At 33.9% G+C, this 17,991-nt stretch overlaps 7 protein-coding genes and 2 pseudogenes across 9 annotated transcripts, besides 1 other annotated feature; 5 read left to right on the top strand and 4 right to left on the bottom strand.

The window, feature by feature from the left end:
• Positions 1 to 12,335: part of a mobile genetic element that runs on past the window's edge.
• On the top strand, positions 632 to 1,424 carry TVAGG3_0068670 (annotated as a pseudogene). Its single transcript has one exon. A coding segment is annotated over exon 1 (793 nt).
• On the top strand, positions 2,676 to 3,287 carry TVAGG3_0068660 (organellar and viral DNA polymerase type B; the record flags this gene model as incomplete). Its single annotated transcript, XM_051221610.1, has 1 exon — positions 2,676 to 3,287. One exon carries the CDS (start codon positions 2,676 to 2,678, stop codon positions 3,285 to 3,287), a length of 612 nt encoding a protein of 203 aa, XP_051106596.1.
• On the top strand, positions 3,376 to 4,179 carry TVAGG3_0068650 (KilA, N-terminal/APSES-type HTH, DNA-binding family; the record flags this gene model as incomplete). The annotated part of the gene is made up of 1 exon (XM_051221609.1): positions 3,376 to 4,179. The coding sequence occupies one exon, from the start codon at positions 3,376 to 3,378 to the stop codon at positions 4,177 to 4,179; it is 804 nt and encodes a 267-aa protein (XP_051106595.1).
• On the bottom strand, positions 4,597 to 5,470 carry TVAGG3_0068640 (annotated as a pseudogene). Its single transcript has one exon. A coding segment is annotated over exon 1 (874 nt).
• Positions 5,507 to 5,956, top strand: TVAGG3_0068630 (uncharacterized protein; the record flags this gene model as incomplete). Its single annotated transcript, XM_051221608.1, has 1 exon — positions 5,507 to 5,956. The coding sequence occupies one exon, from the start codon at positions 5,507 to 5,509 to the stop codon at positions 5,954 to 5,956; it is 450 nt and encodes a 149-aa protein (XP_051106594.1).
• TVAGG3_0068620 (protein of unknown function, DUF4108 family) lies at positions 5,973 to 6,392 on the bottom strand (the record flags this gene model as incomplete). Its single annotated transcript, XM_051221607.1, has 1 exon — positions 5,973 to 6,392. The coding sequence occupies one exon, from the start codon at positions 6,390 to 6,392 to the stop codon at positions 5,973 to 5,975; it is 420 nt and encodes a 139-aa protein (XP_051106593.1).
• On the bottom strand, positions 6,715 to 7,664 carry TVAGG3_0068610 (uncharacterized protein; the record flags this gene model as incomplete). Its single annotated transcript, XM_051221606.1, has 1 exon — positions 6,715 to 7,664. A coding segment is annotated over one exon (950 nt), but the record flags the coding sequence as incomplete, so codon positions are not given.
• On the bottom strand, positions 8,734 to 9,270 carry TVAGG3_0068600 (protein of unknown function, DUF4106 family; the record flags this gene model as incomplete). Its single annotated transcript, XM_051221605.1, has 1 exon — positions 8,734 to 9,270. The coding sequence occupies one exon, from the start codon at positions 9,268 to 9,270 to the stop codon at positions 8,734 to 8,736; it is 537 nt and encodes a 178-aa protein (XP_051106591.1).
• A 5,148-nt stretch (positions 12,336 to 17,483) lies between the features above and the next one.
• On the top strand, positions 17,484 to 17,864 carry TVAGG3_0068580 (uncharacterized protein; the record flags this gene model as incomplete). The annotated part of the gene is made up of 1 exon (XM_001303122.1): positions 17,484 to 17,864. One exon carries the CDS (start codon positions 17,484 to 17,486, stop codon positions 17,862 to 17,864), a length of 381 nt encoding a protein of 126 aa, XP_001303123.1.
• Between the last annotated feature and the right edge of the window lie 127 nt (positions 17,865 to 17,991).

The following is a 17,991-nucleotide window of genomic DNA, read 5'->3' as shown; positions in this document are numbered from 1 at the left end:
AAGAGGTGAGATCTCACCCGTTTTTTCACCTGTTTTCTCACCCTCATGAATTTTGTGCTGAATTCGACAAAAATATATTTTAGGTGAAGAGGTGAGATCTCACCTGTTTTCTCACCTGTTTTTTCACCCGTTGAATTTTCATGAATTTTGTGCTGAATTCGACAAAAATATATTTTAGGTGAAGAGGTGAGATCTCACCTGTTTTCTCACCTGTTTTTTCACCCGTTGAATTTTGTATAAAAACCAACCGCCAGAATTCTGGCGGTTGGTATATTCTTCACAAAATGCTTGTTTTGAGGTCGAGCCACTTTTTCTACCATCGTAGAAAACACACAAAACTCATGAAATTTGGTCATTTTTTTCAGCAAAAATATATTTTAGGTGAAGAGGTGAGATCTCACCTGTTTTCTCACTTGTTTTTTCACCCGTTGAATTTTCATGAATTTTCCCGAAATAAAAAATATAATTTAGTTTTTTTAAAAAATATTTTTTATTTTTATTGTAAGAACATGTTAGCAACAACAGCACCAAACTCGTTAGTCATGAACCCAACTTCAATGTTAGTAGAAATGAAAAGCTTCATTCCTTCTTCATATACTTTCGAAACAACAATCCAGAAGATAAAGCAAGAACTTCTCCAAGGAGATTTAGATTGCACTGCAAAAGATGAAACAAATGAACAATATCTTTATGAAATGCAGGATATTATTGACCATCTACCTAAACTTCCTGAAATACAACAACAAAAGCTTACTATTCCAGAATTCGATGAAATAGAAGTCAGACCAACTGACTCAGTAGAAATAAAGAAGTTCATACGTAAGGTTAACTATGAGTTTCTTGGATTTCATTGCAACCACAAAGTCATGGACAAAGACTGCGATATGGTATATAAGAATGTTTCTGACATATATAAATCTGAAGAATTTAAGACCTACGACAACTTTGTTTCGTTAGTTGCTGAATGTGTATGGCAGATAAGAGATAAAGATAGAAGAGGTAAGGTATGGAACGGACAAATAAAACCAGCAGCCTTTGAGTTAAAGAAAACCATTGACGCCTTAGTTGTTTTAGCAGGTAAGGTTTCAGAATATAACGCAAAAATGAACCCACAATGTTCTAAATGTAAAGCAGCAATAAGGAAATATAACTACTCCGTCAAAGAGATAGAACGTATGCGAAACGACTATGCTGACTTAAAGAAAGAAGCAGAGAAACCAGCAGAAGATAAAATGGACATGTTGACATTTCTAAACAAAAACTATCCAACAGCTGACGATTTCCTTCTTTCAGATGTCAAGAAGAAATATAAAGATACATTCAATATTGTGAAAACATTCGATGTACTAAAAGAAGAAATAGAAGCTACAAAACTGTTTAGGATTTCAAATATACATCGTACAATTCATGTAAGACGCTTGTGAAAAAGAGGTGAGAAAAGAGGTGAGAAAAGAGGTGAGATCTCACCTCTTCACCTAAAATATATTTTTATTGAATTCTGTATAAAATTCTGAGTAAAATGACATATGGAACACATACTTTTTCAGTAAGGACATATGAGGGTAGAAATGAGGTGAAAAAAGAGGTGAGATCTCACCTCTTCACCTAAAAAATATTTTTGCCGAATTCAGCAACAAAATGACCAAATTTCATTATATAACTGTTATTTTTTACGAAGTGAACTTTGACACTTGGTCAAAAAAATCCCTGAAATCATATCTTTTATACAAAATAAATAAAATAAAACTAACTTTATTTTTTCTATCTTAAGGAAATTCATGAAAATTCAAGAGGTGAGAAAAGAGGTGAGAAAAGAGGTGAGATCTCACCTCTTCACCTAAAATATATTTTTGGGTCATTTACACTCATTGACGATGAAGTTTTGACAAAACATATACGATGAAGTTTTGACAAAACATATACGAAGAAGTCTTGACAAATCATTTACGAAGAAGTCTTGACAAAACATTTACGAAGAAGTCTTGACAAAACATTTACGATGAAGTCTTGACAAAACATATACGAAGAAGTCTTGACAAAACATTTACGATGAAATCATGAAAATTCAAGAGGTGAAAAATTAGGTGAAAAAACAGGTGAGATCTCACTTCTTCACCTAAAATATATTTTTGCCGAATTCTGTATAAAATTCTGAGTAAAATGACATATGGAACACATACTTTTTCAGTAAGGACATATGGGGTGAAAAAACAGGTGAGAAATGAGGTTAGATCTCACCTCTTCACCTAAAATATATTTTTGCTGAAAAAAATGACCAAAAATCATGAGTTTTCCTCATATGTTTGCTACCCTCGGAAAACCGAGGGTAGAGATTCCGTATGAAAATCGTGAAAAAATGCGACCCAGACTTTTTTCGGGGTCGCCTAAAACTCATGAAAATCGTGAAAAATTGCGAGTAGGTAAAAAATCTTACTCGCCAAAACTCTATGAAAACAGTGAAAAATTGCGAGTAGGTAAAAAAACCCAGTCGCCAAAACTCTATGAAAACAGTGAAAAAATGACCAAATTTCATTATATAACTGTTATTTTTTTACGAAGTGAACTTTTACTCTTCGTCAAAAAAATCCCTGAAATCATATCTTTTATACAAAATAAATAAAATAAAGTTAGTTTTATTTTTATTTATTTTTTTATTTTGTATGTAAGAACAGAAAATGACAAACATTGAGTTTGAAACAGTTAAAAAGATAGACAATGACACCAAAGTGGTTAGAATTGGTGATTTAAACGTAAGATACTCAAAGAAATACAACAAATATTCTTTGTCAGACATTCTAACACTATCTGGAAAGAAAGCAAAGGACTGGGTTAGAATTGCTTCTACTCAGAAAATTTTGACAAGAAATCCTGAGCTTATGATATCAGTAGCATTTCATGGAACTACAGCATATCTTATAGACAAAAGTCTTATACCAATAGTTTTGTTATGGTTAGACCCAGTTGTTGGATATAACTTCATAACATATGGTTCATTCGATACGGAACGTTGCAGTGAAGGCTTACTTTACATCGTTCAGAAACCGAAGGACTTCAATACAAAGAGATATAAGATAGGAAGAACATATAATATAACTCAAAGATATGACAATACAGTCAATAGAGTCAAGGTTGTGTTTGTAAATGATATGAGAGCTGCAGAAACAGAACTACTTGAAAAGTTTGAGAAAATGTATGGTGCTCCCATAAAAGGTAAAGAAACGTTTGAAGTAGATGAGATAGATAAAGCTATAAAATTATTTGACGAAGTTGCTGAAAAATACATGTAAAGCGTTTATTTTTGGTCTTTTATACAAGATAGAAAATAACGCTAATTTTATTTTTATTTATTTTTTTATTTTGTATGTAAAGACAGATATGTCAACAACAGAGAACACAACAACTGCTATCGTTCATGAAACCATAAATGAAGAATACGAGTGGGTTCAGTATAACAAACAGTTACGTCTCATTCGTTCGGTCAAAGACGATATGTACCAAATGCAAAGTATTTTGACAGCATGTTTTGCTCCAGATACCAAACATACAGACGATTGGTTCAAAAACCAAAGCACACAAGAATTTTTGAGCGAAGCACAGCGAGACATACTTTATTCGGGGTCGCCTAAAACTCATGAAAATCGTAAAAATTTGCCAAATGGTTTGAGAGGTTGGTATGTACATAGACTTCTTGTAAATGCAGTTGCAATGTGGGCTTCACCTCGTTATGCTTGTTATATTTACAGACTTCTTGACGAAATTCATAGACAAGAACGTGAAGAGATGGAAAACAAGCTTGAAGCAAAAGACAAAAGCATACAGAAAAGAATACCACGTTCGGTACCAAAAGGAAAGGAAAAGAACTATAAGTATATGATTTATACTGAAGAGATGGAAAATGAAGAAGATAAAGATATGGTTATGTTGCATTTAGTCAGAAGAAACAACAAAAGCTTTTACGACCTTGCTAAGATTTACAAATCTGACAGAAATTGGTTCTATCGCGAAAACTTACCGATTTCAATAACACCAAATGAAGATGTGAAACAAATAGTTCAAGATACGTTACCTCAAACACACTATGATATGAAAGGTTGTACAATACTTACCTTCAAAGAAGACTTACCGCTACTGAAAGAAAAAATAACAGAGTATTTTGACAACTTCAAACAAGCAGAGTAAATGAACCATTTATTTTTCAAGCTTGACTTCAGATGGCTCAGGTAGCTCTATAAGGTAAATTGCCTTGTCAAATCCTTCTGGCATTCCGAGTCCTTCCTTCCGACAGGAAAATATTTTCCCGACAACTGGAAAAAATTTTCCCGACAACTGGAAAAAATTTTCCCGACAACTGGAAAAATTTTTCCTGTTGTTCGTCCGTAAACCATTCAAATTTTCGAAAATTGAGAACTTTTTGGTCGAACTTCAGAAAAAGTTTTTCCTTCCGACAGGAAAATATTTTCCCGACAACTGGAAAAATTTTTCCTTCCGACAGGACACAAACGGATGACTGACGTTCCTCTTCCTGAATGTCTTCCAAAGCCAGAAGAACCGAAAGCTGCAGAACCACAACAGACTAAGACTAAACACTTACATTTTTCAAGCTTGACTTTTTACAATTTGAACTTTGTTTGCGTAGATATGAATTCTGAAAGAAGTATGAGGGTCTTGTATGACTTTGTACTTCTCCCATAGTTCATGTCTGTCAAACTTACCTGCCATGGACTCTTTCATAAGTTCCATGAAATCGTCTTCGGACAATCCGGGGAAAAGTATAATATCAGTCAGTATTCTTTTAACATCCTTACTTAAACTCTTTGCTGTCTGTACACAAATGACAACTGAAATGTTAAAGTGTCTGAGCTTCTTAAGAATTCGACACATGTCTTGTTCTCTATTCTTTAACAAAGGATGAGAAGCAAAGTCATCTAAGATAAGAAGACATCTGTGAGGGTAAGTCTTCCAATCGTAAGATTGCAATTTCTTCGAAATGTATTCTATCTCTTTCTGTTTGTTTCTGAAGTGTTTCTTCTCTAATATTCTCTGCATTTCCTCATTTGGGTCTTTAAACTTCGAATTGACATACTCATTTATAGCATTATACTTCAAAACTCTTCTTTGGTACTTCTTTATCCAATCTAACAACTCAGTATCTTTATACATACTAACTTAGACTTCTTTATAATATCTTTGAACGAATTGACGGTTTGGTCAAATTGACCCGAAGTACTACAAATGACTACTAACTCATAGAATGGGTTCTTCTCATCTAGTTCTTGTTGTTGTGCAGCCATTTTAAGATAAGTGAAAGTCTTACCAGACCCAGGTGGTGCAATTAGACCTGTTATACCATTCTGAGCAAATAAGAACTTGTCATGTATGGGTTTTATCTGAGCATTTTCTAACTTCCTCTTGTTCTTGTTTAAAACATTCTCAAATTTCTTGTCAATGTCAGCAAACTTTTTTCTAACATATTTTTAGAAAAATTAAAATTTTTATCTTTTAGAAAATGTCTAGCGATTTCGCTATCTATATTCGAGACAAGCTTTTCGACAGCAAAACATCTGTCGACCATAAAATCTTACATAGTGTAAACAAGAAAGGGGAATTTGTTCTAAAGTTCTGTTTCTGGGAATATGACAAGAACCATAAAACATTAAGCAGAGCAGTCTTAAAATTTGTCAATGACAGACTTGTTGACAGAGATGACGCCTCTTGGAGAGATGAAGTCCAACAAAACTTCTTAGAATGCAAAGAAGACACATGCGCTGTTCTTGAAGATGAAATAGAAAACAGAATAGAAGAGCTATTAAAGGACAAAGAACTTTTACAAAAATATGGTTCTGAGAAGTTTGACATAACTCCACCAGAGAAGAAGAAGAAAGAAAAGAAAGAGAAAAAAGTAGAAGAGAAGAAAGAACCTGAACCAGTTCCAGAGAAAAAGAAATTTGACATGTAAAAATAAAATTTTATTTTTAGAACATTTCTGGGTCAATGTCAATGTTCTCTTCCTCTTTAGGAGCAAACACTGGCTTAGACTCTAAAATCTTTTTACCCAATTTACCTTGAACTTCTACAACTTTAGACTCATAATATTCATAGTCGTCTGCTTTCTTTGGTTCATAAGGTATAACAAGTTTGTATGCTTTGCCTTCTTTAAGGTTTGAGAACCTTCTGTCAAAACTTTCTTTGACTGTTAACAAACCTTCTATGTCTAAGTCTTCAAATTTCGCACCATTTTTAGTCACAATAGCAAACTTAACTGGTTCGATGTTCCAAACTTTGCTGAATGAAGACTTTTCAAAATGGTAGAAGTAAACATTCAAATATGTGAATGGGTCTAGTTCTTCTTTAAGTCCTGACATGTACTTGTTTACTGAGATGAATTTTGTCATCTTTTCTATCGGATAAAAAAATATTTTTTTTAAAATTTACTCAGAAAAATTTTTCTTTGTATATACACCATTCTGTACGTCTAAAAGATTTTTGACATTTGCCAAGAATGTTCGTTTAGACGCTGTCATATAACCATATTCTTGACAATATTGTTTATACGAATCGTACAATGACCTTTCATCTAAACACTCAAAGTCAGTTTCATCTATGAACAGTTCATATACACTCTTGTTTGCTTCTAACAATGTTTGTCTCTCTTCGGTATGTGGAATTTGTCTTGGATTGAACTTAGAAATATCTAATGTCATGAAATATGAGAACAAGTGGTTGTAAAAGTCAGATGTCAAAGTTTCTGCTAAGTCGTCAAAATATTCTGTATCTTGCATATGAGAATCTGACGTTCTGACAACTACATATCTTCTGTCAGAACTTTCTAACTTCATCGGAACAGCATTGTTTGAAACCATAATGAAGTTTGCAACATTTTCACAAACTCTTTGGTCTTTATACTTTCTTTCAACAACTCCAACTTTGTCTGTTATAAGACTCTTCAAAGCATCTGAGTTCAAAACTTTTGTTGTATCTATACTTTGAAGTTCGTTACATACTATAAGTTTCATATTCTCTATTGAAGAGTTAAATTTACCGCAGATGTTTTCTAAGTTTGTCATATTAGGGTTCGAATAACCTTCTAACAGTTTGCATAAGATATCTGTAAAGAATGTGTTCTTACCAGTTCCTTGTTTTCCAATTATAATGAGAGCAGTTTCATTTTTAGCACTTGGATGTTGTAAGATGTTTGCAAACCAACATAAGATATACTCATAAACCTTTTCGTTTCCATTGCATATAATTTCTTTGACATGGTCTAACCAAGCTTCTATAACATTTTCTTTCCATTCTACTTGTTCGTATTTATATCCAGTGAAGATAGAATAGAAGTTTGGAGATGGTGTATAGAACTTTATACCACGAACTGAAAAATCTTCTAACTTTGACAATAAGATATCCCAAGCATCTAACATCTTCATGCCAACTTGTACGACTTTTATTTTCTTAAGTTTCTGTTTACATTCTTGTTCTGAAACTATTGTCGCTCTTGGTTTGTTAAAGACAACATCCCATTCTTTCATGACATAACATTCTGGGGCAGAGTCAACATAAATGACTAAACGTTTCAAATTCTCGACTGCTTTGTTATAGTCTCTAAATGGACACCTATTTCTGAATGCTTGGAAGTCATAAAAATCTGAAACATCTATTCTGTACATTTTTATAAAAATAAAAAAAAAATTTTTTTAATTCTTGACTTTGTTGTTGCATTTGTTGTTCTTGAGCTATTTGTTGTTGAAGTTGTTCTTGTAGTACAATACTTTCACCAGTTGCATCTTCCAATTCGAAACTTTCTGCCGTCATTGACAAATACATAGGACATAAAAGTTTTACAGGAACAAAGTTTGCGTCAACTAATGTCAACGTTATACTTGCCAAAGTGTTTGAGTTCACTAAGGTTGAAAATTCTGCATTCGAATGAACAATAGGCAAACCAGCAGAGAATGTGTTATTTATACGCATAAGTATCTTTTGGTCATAATAGTTTCTGTCGACATTCGAATAACACTTTTGAACCTAAGTTTGAAACAATATATAAAATAGGTGTACTTAAAGTCAATGGAACAGACAAACCTTGTATGACACCTTTTCCTGTTATAGGAAACTGTTGGTAGTAAAAACCAGATATAAGTTTTGTATTATAGCTCATATCGTTTATAGTAAACTCGGTCGGACATCCAAACATAATGAAACCTGCTCTAGTTGCAGCAGCACATGTTACACCCGTCCTTAAAGTATTAAATAAGTCAACAAAACCTGTTGGTGGTATATCTGAGTAAGTATCTTCAAAGGAGTATTTTTTACCATTCACAACAATAAAGTCTTCTGGTGTCAAAAGAGCAAAACAGGCTTTAGTCGTCATTGTGTTTAAGGTTAGTTTACAATATCGTCCTTGAGGACTTTTGTAAGTTTGTTGTTATAGAATTATATGACTCAGGGTTTTTAGTCGTAATAGTATAAAACCATTATGTCTTCTGCCATTTATATATATTTAAAAGTTTTCTGAAAGTGGAGAAGAACTTCATCTAAACTTTCACATGGCGTTTCTTGAAGTTCTCTGTCTAAGAAGTTCAAATATTTTGTAAAGACATAGAACTTTCCTTTGTCTACACGAACAAACAAAACAGGGTCTTTCATATCGTTCAAAAGTGTGTAAAGTCCTTTACATGAAATAAAGTCTATATTATTTTTCTTCAAACATCTTTCAAGAAGTTTTGACATTTTTACTTAGCAAACAAACTTTAATGAAATGTTGTGGTCGTCAAATATTTTTATGACGTCTGGGAAACTATATTTTAAGTTCAACGTTTCACCTCCTTTCATAACGTATATCTTGTCAATGACATTATATGAAACACCACAGCAAGCAATGTCGGGTTCTATTTCTTTGATGTTTATATCGTCTGCCTCTGTCAAAAGTTTCAATAGTTCTTTCAAAATTTCATGAGGTGCAATGACATATGAGTTCACTTTTACAGGGTTGTGTTCGACCAAGTTTAACATTATACCTAAAGCTTGACAAATCTTCTCCTGAGTTTTAAGTTTGTCTTTCAGTTGTTGGTAGTCGTTTCGAATATCTGCAACAGAACTTAAGTCTCTGCTAACTTCAGGATATGTTGGTTGTTCTTTTACAGGAACTATTGTTATACCATCTTCGTCTTCGTATGGTTTCCCCACTTCAACATCTCTGTCTTTGACATTGACAATAACACTTTGACTGTTTGTTTGAGTTGGTGAATTTAACTTCACATCTGCCACCGCCATTAAACCTTTTGAAACACTTACGCTTCTATTTTTCGGAAATGACATTTTACTTAGAATAAAAAGATGGACGTATTCGGATATCTCTTCGAATTGAAGCAAAACAAAGTTTACACACACAAACAATACAAATACATTGACAGAATAGTTCTTTATACAAACAATGGAAAATGTTATAGAATAGCAGTCTTTGCTGAACCAAAATATTTTCATAAAGCAAAGAAAGTTGGTATAACTGAAATGGTGAAAGTTCTTGAAGCAGACAAAAATATAACTTCAAACTGACGATATTTCTAAAGGTAAGTTTATCTTACAATATTATGTCAAAACTGGCGTACTGTCAATATTTGACGGAGAGAAGTCAGTTCAAGAACAACTTACTGACCTGCTGCCAAAATCTGCTCGATGGAAGCTGTTGTTATGCCAATCTGAGGAGCCCCAGCAGGTTTCATCGAACGAATCTTCAAAAGAGCATCTTCCGTGAAAAGTGCTATTGGTTTTGTAAACTTCTTTGCTTTCAATTCATCTGGACCGTCTCTGTCACCAGTATATTGTATTTGAACTGTACCAACAGTTGAAATACCACCCATAAAGTCTTCTGAGTCAGCAAATGGAATGCCAAGCCAAAAGTTTGAACGGTCTCCATTTGTATATTGAGTTTTTTGACCTCCTGTATGGGTCCATACTTTCACATATGGCATAATAGAACTTTGCATTTCAGGGTTAATGGTTGTTGTGAAGTTGTTGTTAAAGTTCATAGCATCTAATGTCAAGTTGTATGACCTCTATCTCTCAACTGTAGAATATTCTTCTCTTGGATAATATTTGCCATCTATGTTTATATGATATTTAATACCAGGGTTGTAGAAACAAGAATAGTCATTTATAGTTCGTCTGAACAGTACAAACATAGTATCTGCATGTTTCATTGCAGTTGTTAAGGCAATATCTGTTCTTGCACCTGGGTCAGCACTTTGGTTTCCAACTTTCACCTGCAAAGTCTTTGACAGATATTTGGTGTATAGGGACATAAGTGGAACTGCAATATATTTGGCAGCTAAAGCATTTGAAATATCTGGGTCCAACATATTAGACGCAAGTCTGCTTTCTATTCTCTTGCATTCAAATTTTTCGCATGTGAACTTAACTGGGTCCCAAGCAGTTCCAGCAGCATTGAAATAATAGTTTACTTCAGTGTTGAGGTTTGAGAAACCAAAGTCTAAGTCAACTTTGTCTTTGCAAAATTCGGCGAATGACGTTTTGATTTGTTCCTTTACGTCTGTAAGAGTGAATGGGTCTTGTGTTGGTGCAATGACTAAGTTATTTTTGCTTGGAGTAAGTTCGATAGAAATTTTTCCTGCCCAGTTTGGCAAGTATCTTAAAAACCTGAAGATGAGGAAAGATGACAAAGGAACTCTAAGTTTCAGTTTTACTTTGGTTACTGCTGCTGCAGTTTTGTCCAGAAAGGTTAACATAAACTCCTGGAACGTTAGGGTCAAGTCTTCTTATTTTCTCAATAGTTGCATACTGGTCTGTTTGTTCTCTAGCTTGTGGTTGTACTGAGTTTCTTAAAGCGAACATTCATAGTTTTGCCCATGTTACTGTTTGAACTAAGTCAGAGTTAGAATATATCTTATATCCCATGAAAACTTCTGAAGCATATTGGTATCCGACATAGAAAATTCCATTGCAACCTTTCTTGTCAGACAACTTGTCAGAAGGTTTTATTTCAATGTCTTGTTCCACGTATAAGAAAGAGTTGTCAATAGAAATAATATGAAACCTGTCGCAAGCAATATCTACTGTTGTTGAAGAACCTTCTCCAAACTCACCTACGTTTCCATAAGAAACAGCAGTTGTATATTCGTAAGTTCCAGGAACTATTTCTGACCTTCTAATGGCATTGTCGCATTCGTTTATACCATTCGGAAACATTTCGTTCATAGCATCCAAAACTGTTGGCGTTATATTCTGAGCGGCGTACATTTCATATGGGTAAAAATATAGAATAGTTGGATTTATGTGTCATAATAGAACCCACTCGGACCAAGCTTTACTTTCTTCCTGACTGAGTTTTTAACTCTTCTTTTCCTTCATTGCCACTACTTTCACTAGATGAAGTTACTTCTTCACTACTTTCACTTTGTTCTACTCTTCTCTTCTTCTTTGGTGTCGCTTTTGGTAACTTGCCCTCTGCTTCAAGTTGTTGCATCTTTGCCTCATGTTCACCTAGTATGTTGTAAATTTTCCATGCCCTTTTTGCCTTTGGGCTCTGGTCGCCCATCTCAGGTAACCAATATCCTAGAAAGATTTTGTCATAGTTTGTATTTGAGTCTTCGCTTATTGTTTGCATGACTCTTTCCTGAGTTTCCGGTTCAAGCTCTTCAAACAGAGCTTGTCCATATGGAATAAGCTCGTTTCCAAATATATGTTTTTGTAGCCATTCTGGTTTTCTTTCCATGTTACCAATAATATCTTTTGTGAATGGGAAAGCTTTTACCCAATGTTTCAGTCTTGCGTCATTTATTTCTGTAGTTGGTTTTATTTTGTCAAGGAACATGTTTTTCAATACTAACATTTCATTTGGTACTGTCCATTTGAGTTTTCTTAAATATTCATCCCTTCTCGGTTCATTGTCTGCAAAGTAAGTTTTTATGACATTTTGTAAACTTTCGTTTGCAAAGGTCATGTACAATAGGTTCTCTTCCTTCTCTCTCCTAACTTTCTTTCTAAACTCTTCACCAAATATACCATCTTTATGGTTCTGTGTAGTTCTTTGAGATAAATGTTCTAGAACGTCAGGTGTTATATTTCCATCAGCCATGTTCATTTCATACTGGTCCAAAATATCTGCATCTTTCATATCTTTCAATGGCAAAAATTAAAGCCGCGCTTAAAATACCAGCTATATCTGGTTCACCATTCACTTCCATTGCGTCTACAACTTCTTGGAATTGTGGTTGTAAGTTTATGAACCACCTATCCGGATTAGCTTTATGACCCCATCTCATTGTAGTTCCATAGTCTGCAGAAACAAAAGTAGGTTTGTTTCCATCTTGGTTAGGTTCTGAATGAACTTTAAACAATGTTTCATTTCTATATGTTTTGTTGAAATTTAACCTTTTATTTCCACCGAGTTCAGCCAAAGATTGAACGTTATATGGTCGTAAGTAAAAAGGGTTGTTGTATTTGCGTACATTTTCTTTCAGTACTTCCATTCTATGCTGAATATTTTCATCTGGTGTTGGAGTCTTTTGTATGTCGGTGAAAATTTTTCGATATTCTTCTACTATGTCAGCCGAATTTTTCTTAGACTCTTGGAAAGATTCCATATTCTCCGCATACTCTTGTTGAGGGTCAAGATTTTTCGGCTGTTCCAAATCTTCATCTAGTTCTGTGAAGTTAGTTTCCAAAGGAGGGACTTGTTCGTTTCCTTCAGGCTCTTCTAGCTGTTGTTGCTGAACTATTTCTTCCATGTCTGGTTGTATCTGAACTTCTTCCTGTGGAGTTTCTTGTACCTCATCTGCTGGCATTTCATATATTCCGAGACCGTTTTTAACAAGTTCCCTATTTAAGTCATCCGCATTCATAACCCTTTCTTCTTTCGTTCCGTCTCTATTTTTTACGCGTTTCATGAAGAGAGTTGAATTGTCATTTAGCTCTGACACCAAATATCTCGGAGTAAATTCGTTCATGTCATTTGGATGATATGCTATTAAATCATATCCCTTAGCGAGCTTGTATTTTCCAGGTTTGAAATTATATCCCATTTGGTGCTGAGCCATAAAGCTAAATAGGTTCGGGTCAGTATTTCCTTCCTTGAACTTTCTAATAGCTTCTTTATATCTGTCACTAAAGTCAAGAGTATCTGGGTAACCATACTCTTCCTTAAGCATTTTTAAGAATTCTTGGTTTCCTTGTTCTCTACTTCTTTTATGTCCTTGCTCTGTTTGTGGTTGTTGTTGTGCAGGGTTTTGAACTGTTGGTTGCTGTGCTGGTTGTGGAGGTGGTTGTTGTGCTGGTTGTGGAGGTGGTTGTTGTGCTGGATTTTGAACTGTTGGTTGTTGTGTTGGTTGTTGTGTTGGTTGTTGTTGTTGTTGTGCTGGATTTTGAACTGTTGGTTGTTGTGTTGGTTTTGGTGCATGCCTGTGTCTGTGTCCATGTGACGATGTAAATGTTTTAGGTAGTCCTGGTGCAGGTGCTTCTCTTGGAGGGTTTGGTGGGATATAAGTTCCACTAGCTAGTATATAAGTTCCACCAGCTGGTATATAAGTTCCACCAGCTGGCACATATGTTCCATCTGCAGCATAATGTCCTACCTGACTTTTCGTTTTTAAGAAAGCATTTACTAGGTCTGTTTTGGTCTGTTGTAACTCTTTTTCTTGACTTTCCACAACAGTTGCTCTAACGGCGTCATAGGCACTTTGAACTGCCTGTCTCGTTGCTGCATCTGTTATTTTCGTCATATTTTGTGCTACTTCTTTTAACTCTTTGTCGAAACCTTCAGACTTCAGTTTCTTTCCAGATGAGAAGTCGTTCACTAGTTTCACCTTACTATGAAGAGCTTCGAAGGCGTTCTTAAAGTCAGCATTCATTAAAGCTTCATTTGAACTGTCTTCATCCGCTTGTATTTTTGTCCTTATTGACCCTATAAGTTGGGCTGCTTTAGCGTTGGCTTGGGCATCTAACCAGTCATTATTAGCTTTTATATATTCTGCGCTTTTCATTGCCTTTTGCATGGCTGCGTCGTTATTTTTACTTTCTTGTGCTAAGTTTTCATACTGTACGGTTTGGTTTTGCAACTGTAAAAGTTTTTCTGCCTTTACATTTGCTTCAACTTCTTTTTTATACTCATCGCTATCCATATATGTCTTCAGGGCTTTTTGTTTTATCTCTTCATCTTTCAGTATTTTATATTGAGTAGTATGGTTTTTCAAATTTATAACATCTTGTTCCATTTTTGCTACTTCTGCTGCTTTTTCTGACACTTTTTTCGCATATTCCTCTGTACTTAGTTCTTTCAGTTGTTCTTCTTTCTTCTTTTTCTCTACGTTTAACTCATTGAGTTTCTTTGTGTGTCTGTCATATTCTAGTTTCTTTTCATTTTCACTTATTTGTTTCTGTATGTCTATGTTTGACTTTTTGACATCTGTTATTTGATTTTTGAGTGAACTCAAATTCATTTGACTTTGAGGGTTATAAGCTGTTCCGTCTGCAGCTCCACCATAGCCTGCCATTTTCGCTAAAAGTGCCGCTCTTAAACCACCACTCTGTGCACCAATAACTCGGTTTAAAAGCATAGGGTTGCTTGACATTTGTTGCAACATAGTGGGGTCATTCATCATTTGTTGTTGCAACTGTTGTTGTGGTGTCAGTTTTACTATTGGATGTTTCAATACTCTCTTCCTCTTACGTATATTCTTACGTAGCTTACGTGGCATTTTAAGTGAAGTTAAAAAGCGGTTTTATACTAAACATCTTCGGGGCTAGAGGGCGCAACGCGCCTGGAAGCCCCACTACCTTTTTTTTTTCAGATCGTGAAAATATGCATCACACAATGAGATAAACACAAAATACACAACTTAATATTTTCCTTAAAATTGTCAATTCCTCGATCTTGACATATTTATTATTTCCTCCGTTTTCCCTCACAAATATATTTAATTTTCTGAATAAGACGTATAATAAAATGAATATCTTAAAAACTAAAATACAAAATTAATGTTGGGTAATGACTAGATATAGTATGCACTTTTGAATTCATACATTTTTTGAAAAAATTGTATTTTCAAAAAAAGATGTTGTTTCAGTATGAACTTGAAGAGAAATTTTAAGGAAAATAGGCTTTGAACGCTTAGATAGGGGTAAAATCAGACTTTATGAGGTATGTTGTATAATTATAGTTTGTGCTGTAATATGTCATGAGATCAGAATATGAAGGGAGTATATATGTGTTATTGTCACAGGTATATATGTGAGGATAGCTCAGTAGAGTCTGTAAAATAGTTTAGTAGAAGAAAAAGTTATATAAAGAACAAAAAATTAAAAATAAACATTATTAAGTGAAAACCAAAGTTTACCTATTTTATGTAAGGTTTTGTCTTTGTGGGTTGAGGTATATGACAAAAAAGATTGGATAATGCACTCTTGTCGGTCAAACTTCCGCGTTCAAGTTATCAATGCGGAACATTGTTCCATTCTGGGAGACATGCAGAGGCAATGTCTCCCAGAATGAGACACTGCGACCGACAGGAGTGCACAATACACTCTTGTCGGTCAAACTTCCGCATTCAAGTTATGAATGCGGAACAGTGTCTCATTCGAGGAGCCCTCGAAAAGAACCTCACATAGACTCTCTCTTTCCGGCATCTTTACCGCATAGAAAACTGCTCGTTCGCAACTTTGTGTGCAATCTAAGAGATGATTGCGCTAAAGATGCCGGGAAGATTGAAGCGCTGCAGCAGAGAAATCACTACGGCTCTCTTTTACCGGCATCTTTACCGCATAGAAAGCTGCTCGTTCGCAACTTTGTGTGCAATCTAAGAGATGATTGCGGTAAAGATGCCGGCAAAATTGATGCTGCAGCCCCAGGCCGCACTCAGATTTCATCCCGCTACACAATTGTTCATCCAAACTGTCATAGGGTTGAAATTTTCGACCAGAAGTGAAACATATCATTTAAGACTGCGGCGCGCAAGCAAGTTTGAACCTTTCAAGGGTGATCAGTCCTTTACTCATTTCAAGACCTCTTGTTGCCTGATAAAACGATACTTCCTTCCTTGTGGGCCATTGAAAACCGCCCAAACCGTCACAACTTGCTTCCTAAATTTTATTTGCGGAGTAATTATCATTATTTTATCGGATAATAATATCAAAGCTAAATTTCATATTATTTTTTAAAGATATGCATTTTCTGTCTAAATTTATTTTTTCTGTTTCCAATTCACGGAATAATATTCTTACAAGCATATACATAGCTAATATATATCATTTTAATAATAATAAAACCAAAATGATGTATTCTTCATATAGTTATTTAAAATTCGTTAACTAGAATTGTATTCAGAACGAGGCAAAGTTAGGAGATACATAAAAACCAATAACTTGATAAGTGATACCTTTTTTCCTGATATATCTATATGTGTTAATGTCAAACACGATTTGGAAAAATTAATTCTTTTCGGCTTAAGAATAAGACCAACATCAAAAGCATGGCTAATAAATTAATAAATCAATGTTTAATTACCGATTCATGCATTTTTTTCAAAATTTCAAATTTCAAATTTTTGTTTCTCCAAAATATTAATTGTTTCCACTAGATTAACAAATAAACAATAAATTGGATTAATGTAATGCCCAATCATTCATTTTAAATTTTAGATTTAAAACAATATTTTTCTCCATATTATTATAACATGAATCGCTATGATATAAGAAATATATTTTCAATATTGAAATTGAAAAATTCTAAAATTTTTGAAATTCAATTTGAGTGTGATGATCGATAACATATATTTTTTAATTAAAATCTTGTGTCGCTATCATATAAATATACTATTTCTAAATTAAAAATAGAAAAAAAAGTACTATTTAATGATGAAATTGCAAATAATATCAATATATATATATTCATGCTGATATATTTTGGGAACAGATTGGCAATCACATAAATAGGATTGTGTTAGTTTGTCATGGATATAAAACAAATTTTCGAGCTAATTGAGCGAATTTAAATCACAAACACTTATATTTTCTATTACAAGGTATATTTGTAATATACAACCAGTAAATAGCTTTCTCTAACTTTTACCAGCTTAGATGATAGCAAATTAGATACGAATTTCATGACCCCTCACCAAATTCCACTAAAACATATACAAATAAAAGTACTAAGTGGGTGTCATCTAACCCTAGAATTATAACTCCTAGGACTCATCCTAGATGGTAGTTCTGGAAAAACACCTGGTTTTTGGAGTTGCAAAAGTTAAAAATTGAGTGTATTGTTAGGCTGCTGTTACTTGGTACTTTGTTTAGAATTGAAAATTTATGTTTAAATATGATTTGCATATAATTCAAGCCAAAAATAGAATAAGATAGGCAGATAGCATTACAACAAAGGCGCATATTATAATACTTGAAATTTGAGTGTCGAAAATTTTTTGAAAAAAAAGTGACTTGTATGACTAAAAAGTGCTCTTTGCAAAATCAAATCAACAATGAGCACAACATATGACCGAAAACGTCTAGATCCTGATATGGATTCAACAAGTGATACTTTAACCCCAGAATATTATTCCACAGAGCAATCTGGAATAGAAACATCTTCAAATTACAAAAAAGACAGCGAATCAGGTTTGTATTATGACGAAGAAGAAGATTACGAGGAAGACTATTATGAAGAAGAAGACTATGATGAAGAACCTTTAAATGAAAATATCATACAACCACAGACAATCGAATTTGATGAAGTCCAAATTTTAGCAGTAAATATATTTAACTACGCTGCTCGTATTGCTGGGCCAGGCAACCCAGTTACAGAAGAACATATTCAAAAAGCCAAAAAAATTCTTTTTAATAATGATGAAAGTCAAAAATAGATTTTATAGAGTATAAATTGTATTTGTTTTATTGTATTTGTTATAAACATTTTTGTATTCCACTAGCCTATTGCTTTTCTATAGGGTATATCTTGAGTTTTCTTTTTGTAAACGTACACTGTGACAT

The sequence above is a fragment of the Trichomonas vaginalis genome, chromosome IV, assembly GCF_026262505.1.
Source record: "Trichomonas vaginalis G3 chromosome IV, whole genome shotgun sequence".
NCBI classification, from domain to species: domain Eukaryota; phylum Parabasalia; order Trichomonadida; family Trichomonadidae; genus Trichomonas; species Trichomonas vaginalis.
This window is presented reverse-complemented; position numbering and strand designations above follow the sequence as displayed.